The sequence below is a fragment of the Trichosurus vulpecula genome, chromosome 5 (assembly GCF_011100635.1).
Source record: "Trichosurus vulpecula isolate mTriVul1 chromosome 5, mTriVul1.pri, whole genome shotgun sequence".
NCBI lineage: Eukaryota > Metazoa > Chordata > Mammalia > Diprotodontia > Phalangeridae > Trichosurus > Trichosurus vulpecula.
This window is the reverse complement of record NC_050577.1, coordinates 214,226,903-214,247,821: the sequence shown is the minus strand read 5'-3', so window position 1 is coordinate 214,247,821 and position 20,919 is coordinate 214,226,903. Positions and strand designations below refer to the sequence as shown.

Below are 20,919 nucleotides of genomic sequence, written 5' to 3'. Positions count from 1 at the left end.
CAATGAAGAATTTGCCTAAAATACCAATGTGCAATTAAAGAAGAAATCCCTTTGATTAGTGAGATTTGATTCCTTTATTTGACTGACTCAAACAGAAAGATTCACCCTCCTTCAGCTAGGAGTTTTAGCATATGAGACACTCATCCTCTTCAGGTTTCTTTTTCCTGCCAATTTCCTTTTCTCCACTGGTTGGCCTCTCACTGAGCTCTAGAGAACTATTTGTTGCAAGATCAGATGCCAGATGGAAAACCAATTTTTTAAAGCATACCACTAAGATGCAGTTAGGGATCATTCATGTACATCATTCACAGACAGAACAAGGAGGGAAGACACTTGCAGAAATGGGGCAGAGAATGTAAGAGGAAGGGAAGGCGGCTTGGTTAGCTACAGAGGACAAGCTCAGGAGATGACTACCATTCACAAAATAGCACCAGAGAAGCTCAAAGCTGAAAAGGACCTAAGGAGGCCATCTAGCCCACAATCTTTATTTTATAGATGAAGGATTTGAGGCCCCAAGATAGAAAGTGACTTGGCCAAAGTCATCTAGATAGGTAGTGCCAGTATAGGAATGAATAAATGAAAAAACATTTATTATGGGCTTACTTACTTACTTACAATGCCAATCATGGAGATGTAAAATGCAAGCAAGATGATCTCTACCCTAAAGGAGCTTATGTTCTAATAAGGAAGACAACATACATAATGGAGTGGTGGCCAGAGGGGAGTGTGAGAAGTCAGAGTGAATGGGACTGGAATCATAGCGCAACTGATTGGCATGGATTTATCAGGAATAGTAGTGTTGATTTACTGTAATCAGAGACAGAGTTTGAAATATTGGGGCAGGGGTCAAGCCAGGGAAGATATACATGGAGACATCATATGCACCTGAGACCAGACTAGATAAGGTGAATGCTCACCAATCAGAGTCCAGGGTCACATAGGAGAAAAGTCATACCTTCTAGATGGAGGTGGAGGCTGGATAGCAGGTGGTATAGCATTGACAAGACTGTCTGATTAGTAGGAACTAGAAATGGAAGATGTGTTGACTCCCAGTCATTTCTTCACAAATGCACAGCTCCCTGACAATAACTCTTAACTTCTCCATCTACCGCCTAATCAGAGGTATAGTTTTAATAGGCATGGATATGCAAGAAAATTCTCCCACAGCCTCCCCACTTGCAGCTAGTTTCTCTTGGACACCTTTGATTTCTTAGAGGTGTTTGTTTTGAGACCCACCTGGCCATCAAATTCAACCCTAATCATTTTATAGGGGAGTAAAGTGTGGCCCAGGCTGGTGAAGTGACTTGTCCAGTGTTGTACAGATAGGATCATAGACTGGAAGGGGAAGTGACCTCAGAGGCCATCTAGTCCAACCCTCTAAATTTAGAGGTGAGGAAACTGAGTCACAGAGAACTTATGTCATTTGTTCAAGGTCATACCAGTATTGAGGAGCAGAAGAAGAATTGGAACCTAGGTCCCTTACCTCTAGGTCTCATGATCTTTTCCCTGTTGATGAGTGAATAAAGGGTGAACAAACATTCCCCCTTACCATAATAAATGACTTAAGGAAAACTCCTTGGAAGTTTCTGAATGCCTTCAATTTGTTTTCAAATTTGTTAAAGAGTTTTTCTAATTAATATATGGTTGCATGCCATGAGCTACAAATGATTTTGAGTCTCTCAGTCTGAGTTGAACAGCTAACTCAATTCACCACATCATGAATCCACTAAGTGGAACTCAGAATAAAGGAGAGAGGTGTACTGAAGCTCATCTAAGCACATCAATCCAATTAGTTAATCATAATATTTTCCCAATTTTAATTGGGTTATAAGTATGAACCAATAATGGTACATGGAGATAGTCTGCATGAAGAAATTTAGGTTCATCATTTGAAGAACTGTTCTCCCTAAAACTAACACTATGTAGAAAAAGTATATGACAAATGTTTTGGCAATTGGTGGAATGGATAGAGTGTGTTACATGGAAATCATACTTCTTGTGCTTGAAATCTACACTAAGATTAATAGCAGCTCTACAAAAATGGTACCTCACAGAAAAACCCAATATCACAGGAGCACAACTCAGGACTAATTGTCAATTTCACACATGATGTCATACTTCATTCATTCAGCTCGCTAAATTGCTGAAAAGAATCACGGGAAGACATTGTAGTTATATTCAGGAAATCCCCAGGGATTTTAAATTTCCTACTGACCAGATGTTAGAGAAGGAAGTTTAGATGGAATTTGCAAAGAGCAAAATATAAGCTTGATATAAGGAAAAATTTTCTAACGATAAGAACTCTCCAGAATTGGAATGGGAACCCTAGGGAGGCAAGATCTTTCCTCTATTTGATGGTCTTCAAGCAAAGGCTGCTAACTACTTATCAGAAGTTCTTTAGAGAGGATTTTTGATCATGTACAAACTATATGGCCTCTAAGATACCTTCTAAATCACTGATTCAGTGGTTCTGTGACAGAATAGTCTTTATGTTAACTTTCCCTGTGAATAATGCCCACCTTGAATAAAGGATGCATAACTTCACAAAGAGGAAAACACATGGGTTAAGTGTCTTCAAAAGTTCAAATAATCTTTGAGTTAAAGGAAACTTAGGAGTTATATGGCTCAACATCCTTTTCATTGTAAGAATCCCTTCCACCAGGGCAAGTAGGTGGCACAGTGAGTAGAGCACTGGCCCTGGAGTCAGGAGGACCTGAGTTCAAATCCAGCCTCAGAAACTTGACACACCTACTAGCTGTGTGACCTTGGGCAAGTCACTTAACCCCAATTGCCTCTGCCCTTCCTCCTCAAAAAAAGAAGACTCCCTTCCACAGCTTTTCTAAAAAGGTGTTCAGTTCATTTCTACGCACATACATCCCCCCAAATGGCTCACTGCCAAGTGTAGGAGCTCTTTCCATTGCTACGCAGCTCTAATTAGACAAATCCCTCCATTATCTGTTAAAGCATTATGGCATAATGGACAGAGGGCTGACCTTGCATTTAGGAAGACCTTGGCTCAAGTCTCACCTCTGGCACATACTATCTGTGGAACCAGTAGCAAGTCACTTGACCACATGGTGCCCCCTTGCCAGTTGTCTATAAAAATGTTGTAAATGGCTTCAGTGAAAGGCATTTCCCCACCATGGAGATCACTACAAAAGTGTGAAAGCTCCTCCTCCACTCCAAAAAAGGGTGGGGTTAATATAAAAAATTTTGACATTTACAAGAAAAGATATTCCCTAATAAAAACAGATTTAGTTAAGAAGCTGGATCAAGAAAAGGCAGGATAGTCAAGCCTAAATCTACAATGCATGTTATTATTGGCCTAATTCCATATGCAACTGGGTTTGAAGTATTATGGGACACTTATTTGGAGAACTGTAATTTATTTCTACTTTTTTGAGTGGGTGAAGAATATACTGGCATTCACTCAGCTATGCTCCCTCTGACCGGGAAAGAAAGAAGGAGAGATGGGATACTCATTCTTCCTCATTTGTTTCTCTCACTTGAGTCCTTAAGAGTATGATTCTAGATGAATAGTGATAAAGAATGCTACCTGCTTCCTGGCAGACGGGCCACAAACATAATATATACAATAACACATATTTCTGGACACTGTCAATATGGGACTTTGTCTTGCTTGTCTACACATATTTGTTCCAAGGGTTTTATTGGTCTTGGGGTTTTTTTCCCCAATGAGGAGAGAAAAGAGAGAAAAATTCTTGTTTGTTGGGAAAAAAAGAATAAAAACTGAAAACCAAATCAAAAGTAGAACATCATAGAATTAGAAAATGCTAGACCTGGAAGTAAACTCAGATGTCATGTAATCCAATCTCTCAAGAAACTGGGGCCTAGGAAGTTTATGTGACTTAACCAAAATCTCCTAAGCTAGTTAATGATAGAAGCTAGGTGGAGCCACTAAATGTACTCTAGTCATTCTCTTACACCATGGGAAGCTCTATTTATGCTGTCACTCAGTTTTTGTTGATGTTTTCTAGAAGTTCCTGTGGTATGTATTTGCTAATCCCCAATTTATGAGCAAGACTCTTAGACTTATTGAAAGAACATATATATTTTTTTGCAAATTTGCCTTGGTCTTCTGACAACTGGTAGCATGCCTATACATTACCCCACATGAATATTTAAAGCAAGGGAGAATAAAAGGGTAAATCATGAAGTTGCATTTTCTTTATACTCTGATTTGAAACTTTTTTATGCTTATTAATTTGAATGAGACTTCAGGCCTTGATCAAAGATGGTGGCCTAGGAAATGTTGGCTGAGCTTCAGTCCCTGGTCTGAAACACAACATTTGTTAAAATTCAAATAGATTTATTCCAATTTTTTCACTGTGTGTCCTTCCACCACCGACAGAGATAGCAATTTTATTCAACAAGAAACATGATCTTCATGTGCTTCTGTGGACAGAAAATTCATTTCCCTGCAGCCGGTCTAGAGATAAAACTTTATAAACACAGCTCAACTGGTCCTCAAATAATACAAGTAATGGATCACTGGTCAACGCTCAGAGTCTTCTCAGATTGGTAGGATCTAGAATCATAAATCTTGAGCTGGAAGGGAACTTAGCAAACATCAAATCCAGCACTCTTCTGGGGCCCACAAAAGTAAACTGACTCACTGAACATCACACAGGTAGTAAATGAAAGAGCTATTATTTGAATGAGGATGCTCTGAGTCCAAATCTAGCATTCAATCTCATGTGTCATGCTTAAGTTCTTCTGGTCCACCCTTCAATCAGTAAAGCAAATTCAAACATCCTTATGAAATGCAAACATATTTTTACTTATTAATAAAATTCTTAGCCTGCATTCAAGTTAGAATCTATTCACCAGTCAATTAGCTATGATAACTGATGTGTAAATAGAATGATAATCTCTTCATTTCACTTCCTTTTCATGTATATTAGTCAGGTATTCCATTTGTAATGAATATACCTTCTCACAAGTAATTTATTACAGATATCTCTAGTTTATTCAAAACATAATCAATTTGGCATGACACCTTAATTCTGCTTATTAAATGATTTCAGGGAAGTAAATAATCAAAATTGATTATCTGAAAATTGCAACTATACAAAATACATTACACCATTTTATTTTGTATCTGTCTGACAAATGATAAAGAGAGCAATGCCCTAAATGTCTTGTATTTGTTTAAAATTCATTATTTTAAAAACTCATTTTGTCTCCCAATAGTACCAATTATTCAAATTATATATTACAATAAGCCAATCAAAGTTTTCCCAAGATTCTGTCTTTTGTACGTATCGAGTCCTCTTCCTTCACTTTATCATACATGAGATGGAGGTGAGCCAGGATTCTCAAAGGCTCTTCCCACAGAGCAGGTTCTAATAACATGGAAACATTCTGTGTACAAGAACAGCAAAGGGATGCATATCTGTTTTCCAAGGACTACCTCAGTTCCATGTGAAATAAATGGTCTCATCAGCAAGGTGGCTATATGATTTTTTTCAGCCACAATAGTTCATGAAGGCACAGAGGGATTGTCCCCAGCATGGGAGGGATGACACCAATGAAATCTCAGATTCCTTGATGTAAAAACCAGGCATTATAAGGTTCTAGATTTTGGTGTCCACATTTTTCAATATGGAATTACAAACTGTGAACTGGCTTTAAAACCAGGAAGACTTGAGTTTTAGTTCCTCCTTTCACGCTTAGGCCCGCATGACCCTGGGCAAGTCTCTTAACTGCTAAGTGTTCTAGGCAACTAAGTTGCAGAGAATGTCCATGGATAAAGGAAATGTCCTCACCTGGGAGTTCCCTGTAAAACAAATAAATCACAGGCTTACTCCCTAGATCTATTTAGAACCTGGAAGACTACAGCTAAGTGGGGCTTTGAGTACAACCCCTTCACTTTTAAAGCACTTGAAAACCTCTCAAGATCTCCAGCCCTAATCTTCCTTGACCTATGATCTCAACCCTCCCTTTGTAAATGATAAAACTGAGGCCCAGCATTATGAAAGGATCTCCCCAGGGACACACATAAATTTGCCTTCATTTCCTGATGATTGTGAATATGCTTCAGACTAAAAATGGGACCCACTTGTAACATATAATAGGCTCTATGCAATTCTAGCCTTTTGATTGCTCAGATTCAACAGTAAAACTTTTTGTAATTAAATGGTCAGTGTTAGAGCTCCTTATTTTCCTCCAGGCTTCCCTCCCTAGAGTTTGTCCAGGGAGCAATGAAGTAAATACCATTTCTTCTCATGGACTGCAGGATAGTCAAAGGAATGAAAATTTTCAGTCTCAATCAAGAAACTTTCTCATTTTCTCAAAAACTAGGCTTCTCTTTAATGGGAATATCATTGGGAAAATTTCCCAATGGAGTCCACCAAAGACTTTGAGTCAATATATTCTTTGATCTAACTATTGTTACTGTAGATAATTTAGCTACCCTCAAGGTACTCGAGGCTAAAGGATTTTTTTCCTCAGGGGAGTACTAATTAGTCAGCATCTATTGTCTGAAAAAAATAGAGGTTTTATATCAATATCATTTTCACATCACAAAAAAAGAGCAACTTTTAGACCAGAAATCACAAATCTATATAAAGAAAATGCTCTAACCCTGCTGCACAGGAAAACACAGGGACAAGACAAATAAACAAGACATTTTAGCTCTCAAGAATCAGGAAGTCATTTGAATCAATTATTTCCAATACCAATAATGAGAGCTGGAGGAGGAGGCACACACCAAGAATGTATTCTCTAAAGGCCAATATTGGGGGAAAGAGTAATGAGAAACTCCTGAGAAGTATTTCAAGTCTTCACATGATGATGGTTATTCATATTTGGATTAGACAGTGTCTTAATTCACTACTGACATTTTCCAAAGAAAGTACAAGAAAAATGAAACTCTAGAATTTTATAAGACTTGAATTTCTCTCCAAAAAGGAAAGAAAAACTATGATGCAAATGGAAAAAGGATGGGATAAGGCACAAATAGATAATTACTGATTAAATATTATAGGAAAAAAAGAAGAGGAAAACATAAAAAGTAATACTATTTGAAATAAAACTAAAAGATTTAAATTTAAGCCAAATCTTTTTTCAACAAGAGGCCAAGAGATCTTGGATATAATCAAATTATGGGTGATTTAACGTACTTATTTAGAGTCGCTTTTTTTTACTTCTGATTCAAATTCAAATCTTTTTTATATCATTACTTACTGGATATTTTCTTACTTTCCCATAATAAGAGTTGATTTCCTGGTGAGTATGTGCTTTCTTCTAAACAAATAAAATAATTTTTTCTACCATTTGTAGCTCATGGGTTTTTTTAAATAGCCCTGGAGATTATCAAAACAATTATTCAAAAAGGACCAACTTTTCTCCACCAGACTGTGCTATTGGATCAGAGCATAACCAGGTAATGGAATTCAAGTGTTAGTACACTGGACAGCTCCCATGCCAAGAAACCAGAGGCCTCAAAAGAAGCTTTAAAACACAGGGCAAAAGAAAGAATGTGAATCTGTAGTGTTATGGATCTGGGTTAGCTGTTAGGAAGAACTTTCTCTGTCTAAAGCAAAAGCTTGAACTATATGACTTCTTAATATTTCTTCCAGTCCTTAGAATTCTACAACTCCAAATCTGGTGATCATAATATCCTATATTAACAGCATGGAGATGAGTTTCTATGCTGAATGCCAAGGCTTCCTTCAGGGAGGAAAGATGTAATATAGTCAATTATCAATATCTCTGTGAGATGAGAGTAGCAAATATAATGATTGGCTTTGGAATATACATATATATATATATATTAAAGCACACTCTCCATTTTAATTATTTCCTTCATGGGCCCCTATTGAATCTGGCATGTTCTCACATAATAATAACGATTCTGAAGATTAGTAGAAGTTGATATTTGTGTAGCACTTTAATTTTGCAAAGGGTCTTACAGACATTATCTCATTTGCATATTACTATAACCCCATGAGATAGGTGGTGAGAGTTTAATTACTCCCATTTTAAAGATGAGAGAAATCTATTAGTATGAGGAAGACCAGAAGCACACTAGCTGACAGAGAAAAGCCAACCTCAGGTTAATTTATAAACACTGTGCATAAACCCATAAAGTAGATGATCCATGTATGGAAAATCTATAACTCTATAAAAATAAAAAAATTAAAAATCAAAATATTCAAATAATTGCTCCTTAATAATACACTTGAACAAAACAATCATTCACTAACTTTTCATCAGGAGATAATCTAATCCAACATCCTTTCCCATTTTACAGCTGAGGAAACTGTGACCTAGAGGAGTTAGGTGTCTTGCCCATGATCTTCATTAACTACTGGCAGAGCTGGAATTAGGACCCAAGTCTCTGGTGTTCACTCTGGTGCATCAAATTGTCATTATATGGATAAAGAATAAATTACAATTGGAAATATCTTTAAGAATCATGAGATTATCACAGGAAAGGAAATATATCATATATTGCTGATTATCTTTTTAACTGCTCTAAAATTAACTTGAGTAGTTATCATTATAAACACTGCCAACATGAATTGAAAATCATAAAGAAGCCTAGAGGGAGGGATAATGGAAATATAATAGGAAGAAACAGACTCAGAACAAAGAGAAACTTGGTTCAATTCTCAGAGCTGAAATTTACTACCTGTGGAACTTTGGAGAAGTTGCTTTTCATCTCTGAGCCTTAGTTTCCTCACCTGTGTAACAGGGAAGATGATATGTGCATGTCCTCCCTTGAGAGGCAGGTTGACATGGTAGACAGAAGTCTGGTCTTGAGGTCAGATGACTGGAATTTAAGTCTGACACATACTACAGGACCTACAGGATCTGGCAAGTCATGTAACCTCTCAATACATGTGACAACTCTAAGAGTATTGCCTCAGCATGGGTAGAAGAAGTTTGCACTCTGGGAATTCTCAATATTGATGAAATCATCAGACTAATATGAAGAAAATGACTGATGCCCTAAAGCACTACAGAAATGCAGTCCTCCCTAGGTTTGGGGTTTATACCAGGACATGTTAGAGCCAATACCCATTCTTACCTAATATCTTCATTTCAAAAAAGGTGAAACAAGAGTGTGTTAAGTATTTCTCATAAAAAAACCTTAAAAGGGAAAGTGTTTATGTCAAGCTGAGAAGGCAAATATCAACAAGGTCAATATGGGCAGGATGAATCTATTCTGCCCATTTGTCCCATCAAAGCTTGCCCACATCAGCAATCTAGACTCCAACCGAAAGGCATCATGAAGAGGACCCTATGGAATCAGAAGGATTAAACTTCTCAGTCCTATCTAATTTGGCTTCATTCCCATAGGTCCAGACACAAACAAGGGATGAAATAAAACTCTGCTCAGAAAAAAAATGCCAGTAGTGATGGAGTAATTAGGCGGGGGAAAGACAGAAGGAATTTTATAACGGACCTGTTTTTTCCTCTGAAAGGATGAAAATGACTGGCAAAGTTGCAAGTTGAAAATTAGGTACTTAGGGACAAAATACAGAAAACTAAATGAATAAGGATAAAATTCAGGCTTGAATATCCATATACAAAGAAACTAATGCTAGGGCACTAAGATCACAGGAAGGGATATGCAGACCAGCAAGGCATGCTGGACCAAAGAATGGGCACAGACTCAAGAAAACCTAACTTCCAGCACTGTTTCTGACACATACTAACTGTGTGATCATAAGGAAGCCATTTAACCTCTCTTAGCCCCAGGCAGCTAAAATTATATTGTAGATGAGTTGCTGATCAACATCGGAGGAGAGCTTTTCTACACCAGCAGGGCTCCACATGGCTTAAATCATGTTGTAATTACTGCCTTGCTGCATAGAACACAGTTGATCTGCTAATTCAATAATTTAAGAAAAACAATATTTGGGTGTCCAAAGTAAACTTCCTCCTTCCCGTACAGGCCCCAAAACCAATGGGGAATGCTCTAAATGCCTGGTGATTCATGTTTCAAAGAATCACAGATATTTGAGTAGGGAATAAGCAACAATGGCTGTATCTACACGAGAGTGAAGTGGAGGATTGCCCAGTTATCTGAGAAGTTCAGAAATCTTGGTTTAACTCATTTGTATCATTCAGGCAAAAGAAATGTCCCCCCGCTCACAACTTTTAGTCATGTAGGTAACTGCTCCACAACATTCCAGCTCTGCTTTGCCTCACAGATCATTAGGCCACTGAGACAAGTCCCTGGGAACATAAAATCATAGAATCATAGACTTAAAGCTGGAAGGAATCTTTCCAGTCAGTGAGTCTAATCCTCTCATTTTGCAAATGAAAGTCTTTTGTCCATGGTTCTAAATATCTAAAGCAGGAATAAAGCCCAAGTCTTCCTGACTTTAAGTCCAGTAACATACTGCTGCTGAAGGACAGCATGTGGGAAACCTCGATCCTCCTTCTGGTGCTGTGGGTAGAAAGCCCCCATTACCCTGCCCAAGATGTTGCTCTGAAACATGAAACAGTAGATGACAGCAAAGAAGCCATTGGCCAAATGCAAAAAAACTTGGCAATGAACATAGATTTTCATGCAGTCTATTCAGGAGAATTCACAAGATTTCATTTCTATCACTTTTTTGAAAGAATATAAAAGCGAGAAGTGAAAAATTTTATAGGATTATGTATTTAGAATTACATTTACATTAGGAGGTCATCCAGTCCAGCTCCCTTATTTTACAGATGAGGAAACTGAGGCTCAGATGGCTTAAAATGTATTGTATAGATATTAAGTGTCAAAGCCAAGATTCAAAGCCAGGTCTTTTTAACTCTAAATCTAGCACACATGCCACTATATTCACTCTATCATGCCCGACTTTTATTTTTTTTCTTTTTACTCTGTTAATCCCTGAAAGCTGCCACTTGTTTCCTCCCTCCCCCTGCTCAAGGGGATGATTTTAATAACCTTGACATATCTTTTCCTCCTTTGTATGTAGCAATCACTCCACACAGGGGTGTCCAGGAGCCCTCCTGTTGCTTCCAAATGGTTAATGCAGTTACCAAACAGCTTTTCCAAATGCACTGTCCCCAACACAGTGACCACAGGCCTCAAGGGACAGATGTCCTCTTTCATCCATCTACCCTGAGTGAATCAACTTCATTATCTGTAACTAAATACATGAAGAAGACCAGTTGCAGTCTAAATAAGCGGCACTTACTTATGTCCATTTAAAGCTGCATGGTGCAAAGCAGTGTAACCCGAACTGTCTGTGCAGTTCACATTGGGGCCTCGCCAGATGCTGCGAATAAAGCAGAGGTGCAGAGTTAGCCAGTGAGCAGGACCATCTGTGCGCGCATGGACAACATCAGAAATCAACATCCAAAAAGAAGCCAGTGATCCCCAACAGCCAGCAGTGCACTGTGTGTGGAAATGCCGACTGTGCAGAAGATGACTGACACACATTTCAGACAGCTCATCTTGGAGGAATACTTGCCTAACGATGAGGGATTTCTTAGGAAAACCCTTGAGGTGACTAGAATGGAGTCCAATACTGGACACATGGTCAGGGCTTAATAAATGTTTGTTGACTAGAGAAAATATAAACATCATCATGCATCATGGGAATTTTTAGGACTTTCTATCATAATAATCTATGTAAAGTGTTCTGCCCAACTTCAAGTGCCACATAAAAGTGAGCAATTTCTTTAACCTTTCAGAAGCATTTAGCATCCTGCTACTTCATTCAATGCAACATTAGAATGATTGCTTCCCTTCTCAGTTTATCAGACTAGAACACAGTAACATATACATGGGTCATACAGTAACACAGAACGATCACAAGAATCTAGCACATCTTGGGGTTCCAGTGCCACTGAGGATCCTCAGTTACATTTTATATTAGACATGCCAGTGTGCACACGTCCACAGCCTGCATACACCAGGGAAAGATTCCAGTAACTTTCTAAATAATACTATCTGTGGTCTTCATAGAATGACAGAATTCAGATTGGGAAATGACATTGGCGCCCATCTTGTCCAACCTATAACCAAAAAAGAATTCCCCCTACAAGACATCTTGTAACTGATCAGCTCACCTTTGCTTAAAGACCTCCAAATACAGGGGGGAAATCCACTGCTGACCAAGATAACCCAGAACCCTGCACCACTTGAAATGTCATTCTCATTACCCCCTTCCCAATAGTCATTGTTCAACTCAAAAAGTTTTCTCCATAATTACCAAGGATTACTTTTTTCCTCAAAGATCTCATAATTGACTAAAATAAACTTTCAGGCTTCCTCATTATCAAATTATCTGTCACATTTGATACTGTTGACCACCTTCTCCTCCCAGATACTCTAATCAGTTATAGTGGCTTCATAGTGCCTATACAATCTAACATAAATATTGCTGTTTAGCTTTCAATTCCCTGCACAACCTGACCTCAACCCATCTTTCCAGTCTAATTATTCATTAGTTTTCCACTCATTCTCTGTGGCCCAGTCAAGCTGGTCTTCTGTTGTTAACTCGCACACAGCGTCCCATGTCCTGTCCCTGTGCCTTCGCACTGGCCATCTACCATATTTGGAATGTACTCTCTCCTCATCTCTACCTCAGAGTCCCTCTCTTCCTTGAAGAAGCAGCTCCGGCCCCCTCTTCTGCATGAAGCCATTCTTGATACCCTCAAGTACCAGTGCACTCCATCCCTAACTTACATTTAATTACTTTGTACAGATTTCTCTTGATGCACTTTATACTTATGCTCTATATATTTATATACGTACTTGTTCTCTGTCCCACTAAAATATAAACTCGTTATCAGGGATTGTCTCATTTTGTAAATTTGTATTATAAGATTGTAGCTTAGTTATTAAGGACATAGGAGGAGCTTAATTAAATGCTTGTAGACTGGTTGGCCATGTCCTGCCAGTCCTTCCCACCATCTCAGAAGTTTAGGCTCTGCCCTCTTGCTTTATGCACTGAACCCTAAGGGCCAACTAGATTTTCCATCTGCCATGAAGCCAAACATTTTAATATGCTGCCTACACTAATTAAAATGGAAGCTCCTTCAGAGAAGGAGCTATCTCATTTTTCTATTTGCACCTCCAGCACTTAGCACACCACTTGGTACATATTAATTACTTAATAAATGTTTTTCCATTACATTTTTATAGCTCCAATTGTTAAGAAGTTTTTCCTTATGTAACTCACCTTTGCGCCTCGCACTCCCATTACACTCGCATCAAGCCCAATTTGCATCTTTGCAGCTTTCACTCATTGCACCCATTAGGATGATTTTCTATATTTTTAATAACATGTTTTTATATGGAGACATTCATGACAATTGTCTGAGTTCCGCCCTCTGGTAACACGCAAGATAAAACTAATCCCTTTTCTGTAAGACAGCCTTTCAGATCCTTGAAGAGAACCATGACGTCCCATCAGCCTCCTGAGTCTTCTCTTATCCAGCCTTAACAACCCCAGTTCTCTTTATTTCCTGTACAGTTTGTGTAACCACATGAATACATTATCTTTAGTCTCTGCAATTAGAGGAGTCAATTTCAGCTTCCAGAAAGTTAAAGGACAAAAAGTGCTTTACCATAATAATCCAATACAAATATTTCTAAAATATGTACTATGTGCAAAATATTGTTCTACACACTGGCAATACAAAGGTAAAGTTAAGAGTCCCTGTTTTCATGGAGCTTACATTCTACAGGTAAAGTGGACAGAAACTGAAGTTGACAAAGTAAATGTTTTTCTACTTATTCTCTATCACTAGATGGGAGATGAGCCAAGGCTCATGTCTACAGGCAGGTTAATACCTATAAATCATGTGGTAGATTATGGGGCCTCATGGAGAATTCACACACACACACACACACACACACACACACACACGCACACACATGCACACACACACACACATAACTTGGGCCAAAGTCAGAGGGCCGTATCCTGTTTCTATCCCAAACTACCTGGGTAAACTTGGGCAAGGCACTCCATCTCCAAGAGCTTTAGATTACTTATTTATAAAATGAGAAGGTGGACTCAAGGATAACTTCCACATGTAAATTTCTGATCTATGTTAATTCCCATCTTTAATCTAGTAGGATATTCCATTCAACTGATATTTTATCCTTTCTAGAACCTTAATACACAAAATGCCATGTTAGAAAATGTGATAAATTAACTACGTATTAATCTTTTGTTGTTAAGGGTAACTGGTTTTTCAATATATTTAATCCCTACCTTTTCGATAACAGTAGCCCACATATTTAAAGCGCTTTGAGATTTTAAAAGTTCCTCCCAAACCACACCTAGTAAGTATATGGGCCAGAATTTGAATCCAGGTCTTCTAGACTCCAAGTACAGCACTCCATCCATTAAACTACCCTGCCTTTTGGCAGCAGACTCCCATGGCATGGAGTAGCATGAGAATATGAATCAAGTGAGACAATATGGAACCTCGCTAACTTGATTTCCCCTCCCCCATGTCTTTATTAGCAACCAGTCACACTAAATGCTTATTAGTAACCTTGTCCCTTTTGAAGTTCTTAGCACATCCCCAAAATAGCTTCTTATGCCTATAATGCATTTTCTCAGATCTATCGCAGAGAAAAGCCAGTGATACAGTTTGGAATCCCAAGAGGACTATTCCTAAAGACCTCCTTTCCTTTGCTCCTTTCATTCCTTCCCCTTTCTTCTATCCACTTTTACAAAAACTTATCTAACTCACAGAGGAAGAAGAACCACTGAAGTCCAGAAGTGTTAGGGAACCTCCAGCTGACATAACACAAGTTCTTGGGGAATCTTTGCATCATATTGCATTGGTTGAACACTTAAGAGGAGTGGAAGGGAGGGTTTATGATGGAATGCCAATGAAAGGAAGGCAGAGAGAGGTATGAAGATATCAATATCTTTTACTGATAAGCATGGAGGGTGGGATGAAGAGATCTGACCCTTACCTACTTGGCATCACCCCTCCATATTGCTCTCCAGGCTGGAGATTAGAGCCAGGCTCATTAGGCAGAGTACTGGGAATCTGGAAGACCTAGTTCAAATCCTGCTTCAGATATTTACTAACAATGTGACCCTGGGCAAATCACTTAACCTCTCAGCCTGTTTCCGCATCTGTAAAATTGGGATAATAATTGCACCTACCTCATTGGATTGCTTTGAGGATCAAATGAGATAATGCATGTCAAGTGCTCCACAAATATTAAAATGCTACATGTGTGTATGTGTGATAAGCATCATCATGCCCTCAGTTTTCATTGGACCCTTTAGCTTTATTTGTTTTAGATTTCCATCCTCCATAAAAGACATCTATTCTTCCTGAAAAAATCAATTATCAAAGAAATTTCCATTATGTGAAATTGAAAACTTTGGCTTGAGCAAAATCAGCGTGGTTAGATTAAAGATGAAAGCTGTAAACTTGGGGGGAAAACTTTGCATCAAATATTTTAATGGGGTCTGATATCTAAGATATATAGGAGCTAAGATAAATGTATAAGGGTCCCTTATGTGACTATTGGGGGCCTTTAGTCACCAAGGGACGCTTGGTAACCAAGGGTTACTCCCTAATGGATAAGCAATTAAAATATATTAATAAACAATTGTCAAAAGAAGAATTGCAAACCATGAACAACCATATTAAAGACTGCCCTAAATCACTAAAAGGAATGCAAAGGAATCAAGTCAAAACAAATCTGAAGTTTTACCTCACTATCAGAAAGTTGGAAAAGATGACAAAGGACAAGTATAGTCAGTTTTGAAGAGGCTACACAAAGACAAGCCACACTAATATGTTAGTGGTGATGTGAATTGATCCAACAGTGCTGGGCAACAGTTTGGAAGTAACTTCCCCTCCAAAATGCTGAAAATAACCATACTCTTTGACCCAGATGTTCCACCACTATGGATATTAATTTCCAAATGATGTAAAAGACCAAAAGAAAAGTCCATCATACATCAAAATATTTATAATGGTACTTTTTCCAGTAGGAAAAATTAGAAACAATGTTTCACTTAGGAAACGGCTGAACAACAAAAACACATTCTGGTATGTGAACATGATGCTACATCACTAGACTTGAGAAATAACAAATGTAAAGAATTCAGAGAAGCATGGGAAAACATATTAACTGTGTAATGTGAAGTGAGCAGAACCAGGAAAATTATATACATAACAACAATGTAAGCAAAAAAGGAAATTGAACAATACGTAATTATAAGGAACAAGATTGGCCCTGAATAAGAGATGAAAACATACAGATCATCCTCTCTCCCCTTCTTGGTACAGGAAGGAGGCTATGGACATGAAACATTGCCTACATAGTCAGAATCAGATAATGTATGTGTTGGTATTATTGAACTGGTTTTTCCCCTTTCTTCTTTTTGTTTTTTTTTTTTTTTAACATGGAATGGCTCCCTAGAGAAAAAAGAGGAGGGAAATATTTATAAGTGAAGGTAAGGTAAAAACAATAATAAAACGTTTTAAGGAGAATTCATTGTGTAGGGGGAAATATTGACATTTCTTGATCTCATGATCTATATCCCCATGATCTAGTGAAGAAAAAGGTGACCTATAGATGTCATTTATCCACATCATCTGTTTCTTATTGTCAGTATAAAGATGAGAACAGATTGTGGATATTCTCAGGGTATAAGTCTTTTCTACATAAAAGGGCTATGAATGCATCTTTTTAAAGGAAAGTATTACAGGATAAAAAACTGAAGTATGGATATCTTATACATATTATGTGATATTTATATATGCCCATGGGGCATATCCATAAAAAACACACATTTAAAGCACTACAAGTGGATTGACTATTAGACTAACAGTTAAACCAAAAGTTTAACTAAATCTCAGAGTTGGAAAGGGCCTCAGCGATCATCTATGCCAACCTGTACCTGAATGAGAAATATCTCTATGAAATTCTTACAAATGATTATATATAGCCTTTGCTTGGAAGATTTCTAGTAAGAATTCACCCCATCCCAAGGCTGCTCATTCCACTTCTGGACAGTTCTAGTTACTGGGAAGTTTTTCCATATGTTAAACCTAAACTTTCCTTTCTGTAATTTCCACTCATCTAAATTGTCCTACCCTTTGTGATGATAATGATAAATGTTTGCTGTCTTACTAATAATTATCATAAGCACTTAGCACTTTATGATTTGCAAAGCACCTTAGAAATATCTCACCTTTCTTCACAACACCCTGGGGAGGTAAATACAATTATTATCCCCATTTTTCAGATGAAAAATATGAGGCAGAAATCAAGTGACTTGCCCAGGGTCACCCAGCTAATAAGTGTCTGAGTTCACATTTGAAGTTTGGTCTTCCAACTCTAGGTCCAGTGTTCTATTCACTGCACTACTTAGCTTCCTTTGTAGTCAAGTAGAACAGGCATAACCTTTCTTGTATATATCAAGCTTTTAGTTACTCGAAGACGTCCTCTCCCTCTCTCTTCACAAACATTAAGTAGCTTGAAGGGATCTCTTTCTATTTGATTTTGACCCCACTGCACTCCACTATCCTGGCTCTAGTTTCTAAAATTATTTCTATTTGAGTAAGACACTGAAAATTTCCTAGAGTATTCACTGCTTCTTCAACAAGAGAGTGGCCAAAAGTCTTGTCACAGAGCAGACTTCAACATGTTAGAACATGAATGTCATGTCATGGATCACAATAGCCAAAAGAGCATTTACCAAAACTTTTGCTAACAAATTACAATTTCCCAAGGCTACTATCATTGACATTTGCCACCTTTTGCTGGCACTTCATGTAACAAGTGAAGAATTAGATGACTGTGAATATAGGTAATAAACAGTGACTCCAAAGGATCTATACATACAAATTACCAGAAAACATTTTAAATACCTGATAGAATCTAGACCTGTGTAATTAATGACCATGTTCAAATAAAGATGAGGTAAAGAGGCATGAATGATATAGCAATGCTTCACAGTAGAGTACCACTTCGATTTAACATTAGTTATAAGAAGCCAGGAGCTGTCCATGGTTCTAAACCTAACACCGCCTCCGAAGTGCCTCACTGAACTCCTGAGGTTTGTACATTATCAGCTACTCCAGAATGGAATCAGAGGACAATTCAGATGATCCAGGTGAGAGACAAAATGGGTTCCCACTAATTGGAGACTAGCTGACTGAATTATGGTCTCTTAATGGAATGGAATGGTACTGCACCATAAGAAATAACACATGAGAAATTCATAGAAATATAAGAAAGTATTTGTATAAAAATAATGTAGTATAATTCCTAACACATAGTTGGTGCTTAATAAGTGCTTGTTGATTAAATGGATGGGAAAATATACATAATTACTTAGGGAGGGGGACAGGAACTATTAATGAGGCCTGTGATTCCATTGGTAAGAACTCCTGGTGAGGAAATTCCCTCTGTCAATGTAAATTGGTCCCAACTCTCCAATTTATAGTCTAAGAGAACTGCCTATGGCACTAAGACACTGAGTGGCTTGCCTAGATATAATGATCATAATAGTGAAACCACCATGAAAACCAACTGAACACTGCTTAATTACAATGAGACTGCGAAACATATTTCTTTCCCCTTGGTAGAAAGGCAGGTGACTACTGGTGTGGGATGTTGGATATGCTGTCAGACAGTTACTATTTTGTCTGGTTTTATTCAATGGTTTCTCTTTGTTATCAAGAAATATTCAGTGGCAGAGAATAAAATAGGAAATTACTAGGTGTATAAAACAAAACATATTAATAAAATTAAAAACTGAAGAACTAAGCCACAGCCCCACCTACACAGAAGAGGTCCATACATCCATTCCTATAAAGCAACAAGAAGCTCAAGGCCCTCACTGATTGCCTTCATCTGTCCCCTCCTCATCCTAGCTAAGGAGATTTCCTCAGAGTACTATCTCTGTAAGTACACAGTATGACAGATTAATATAAAGTTAAAATGTTCTTCCTAATGAATACCACTCCTGCAGCATCTAATATCTAGTCCTTCCCTCCCTCATATACTGAGTATGTGTGTTCTGCTCCTAGCCAATGGTCTTAAATTCTGAGTCAAGAGAGACATATCTTATCTACCGTATCCCTGAGACAACACAATTCACTTTATAGTTTCTAATGTTCTATGTATGCCTTATCTTCATAGAGGGGTCCAGTGGTATTTCTTGATCTGGTCAAGAAAACTAGAGGTCAATGATGAGGATTTGCCTCAGACTAGCCTTACTTTAGGCCAAGGTTTCTTAATTGGAGGGAAGGGTATGGATAGATTTCAGAGGCATCTATAAACTTGGATGGGGAAAATTACACTTTTATTTTCACTAACCTATAACTTAAACTTACCATTCTTTCAATTATGAGTATAGGCAACAAAATATCCTAAGGGGTCCAAAGACTTTATCAGATGACAAAAGGAGAGCATGATAAAAAAAACACATAAGAACCTCTTCTCTATCTTACAATCTAAAGCAAACCCTCTATCCATAATTCTAGGAAGAACAACACCTATGACACTAGCATTATTTGTGCTCCTGTAAAACTAAGTATAATTCCTGTCTCTCACTCACAACTCTCTCTCCCTCCCTCCCTCCCTCCATCTCTCTCTCTCTCTCCCTCTCCCTGCCTCTCTCCCTCTCTCCCTCCTGCCATTTCTCATGCTCAAGTGATTCTGATACCTCATTAATTCAGAAGTTCCATCCAATGAGTTGACCTATACCAATCCATCCTGTTTAATTCTTGTCTATGACTTTCCAGAAGTTTACTTGCTCTGTGTTGGAGGCCTTCCTTTATTTCAATATCCAAGTATGCTAGTAGATCACTCCAGTTATCCACCTGTAATCCTTTGCCCTTGCCATATGACCAACACATCTGCCCTTCCTATCATACAGTTCCTTGATGACATCACTTTCTATGGCTCCTTTGAATATGTTATGGCTGCTCATACCCACCCACCATGAGTCTCCCCATTGCCCTTTGGGTAATGTTTTAGGTATTCAGAAACAATGATGTTCTACATCTTTCTGCCAGACCACAATACCAAAATGTTAGTATTGAAAATACAGCACATCTTTTATTGACCAGTTGCTCCCAAAAAATAAACAAGTCAGAAACATGGCATCATTTCCTAACACCGAGCAAAAACTCCTCTGGTAAGGACCAACCCAACAGACATTACCCCCACTACTACATTCCCCTTCCCTGTCATTGTTCTCCTTATCAGACAAATATTTCATCCTCTTAAATTCTACCAGGCCCCTCAAAAAATGGGACTAAGATAAGACTCATCATATACCTGTGGCAGTTGCAGGGGAAAGGGTGGCATAACCCATATTTGTGGAGGCCTAGAATACAGAGGAAGGAAGCAGAGATATTGAAGAAGCAAGGATAAATTCCAGAAAGTAATGAGGAAAAGAATGGTGCCTGACACCAGGTATGACAAACACTGGGTACAGCAGCTTAACATAAGCACGACCAACTGCTAGAAAAGACACAGTGTTTTTAATGGCCTTGGGCAGCATGTTTATGGTCAGAAAGGAAGGAGTTTCTGAGGAACAGAGAAGCTTGTATAACTTCCAACAGCACTCTCCCTGGGCTAGTTTTATAGACAAAGGATTGAGAGAGGTAAATGGAACTGAGGCTCTGGAAGAAAATTGTCATAAACATGCCACCTTCAAATGCCCCCCTTTCAGTAAGATATGATGCTGGAAAGCTATTAGTTTCCCTCTAAGAATGTTAGAAACCGTAGGGTGAAAAATAATTCAGGGAATGTAACAAAACCAATTGTTTGGTTCAATTCATGGCCAGTCCAAAATGTTACTACCCCAAATTAATCCACAAGTGTTTACTGGAAATCTGTGAATTCTTAGGTGCTTGACACAGGAACAGATATAAGATAAATAAGGCAAGTTTTTGCCCTCAGAGAGCTTAAAATCTAATCTGTTAAAT

The 20,919-nt window shown here is 38.1% G+C and overlaps 1 protein-coding gene across 1 annotated transcript in view; it reads right to left on the bottom strand.

The window, feature by feature from the left end:
• LOC118851198 (ankyrin repeat and sterile alpha motif domain-containing protein 1B-like) overlaps positions 1-20,919 on the bottom strand; it is a 169,132-nt gene that overhangs the window by 124,598 nt on the left and 23,615 nt on the right. The window contains exon 3 of the mRNA XM_036760705.1: positions 11,175-11,255. Coding sequence (XP_036616600.1) covers positions 11,175-11,255 — 81 coding nt within the window. The remainder of the gene's footprint in view (positions 1-11,174; positions 11,256-20,919) is intronic.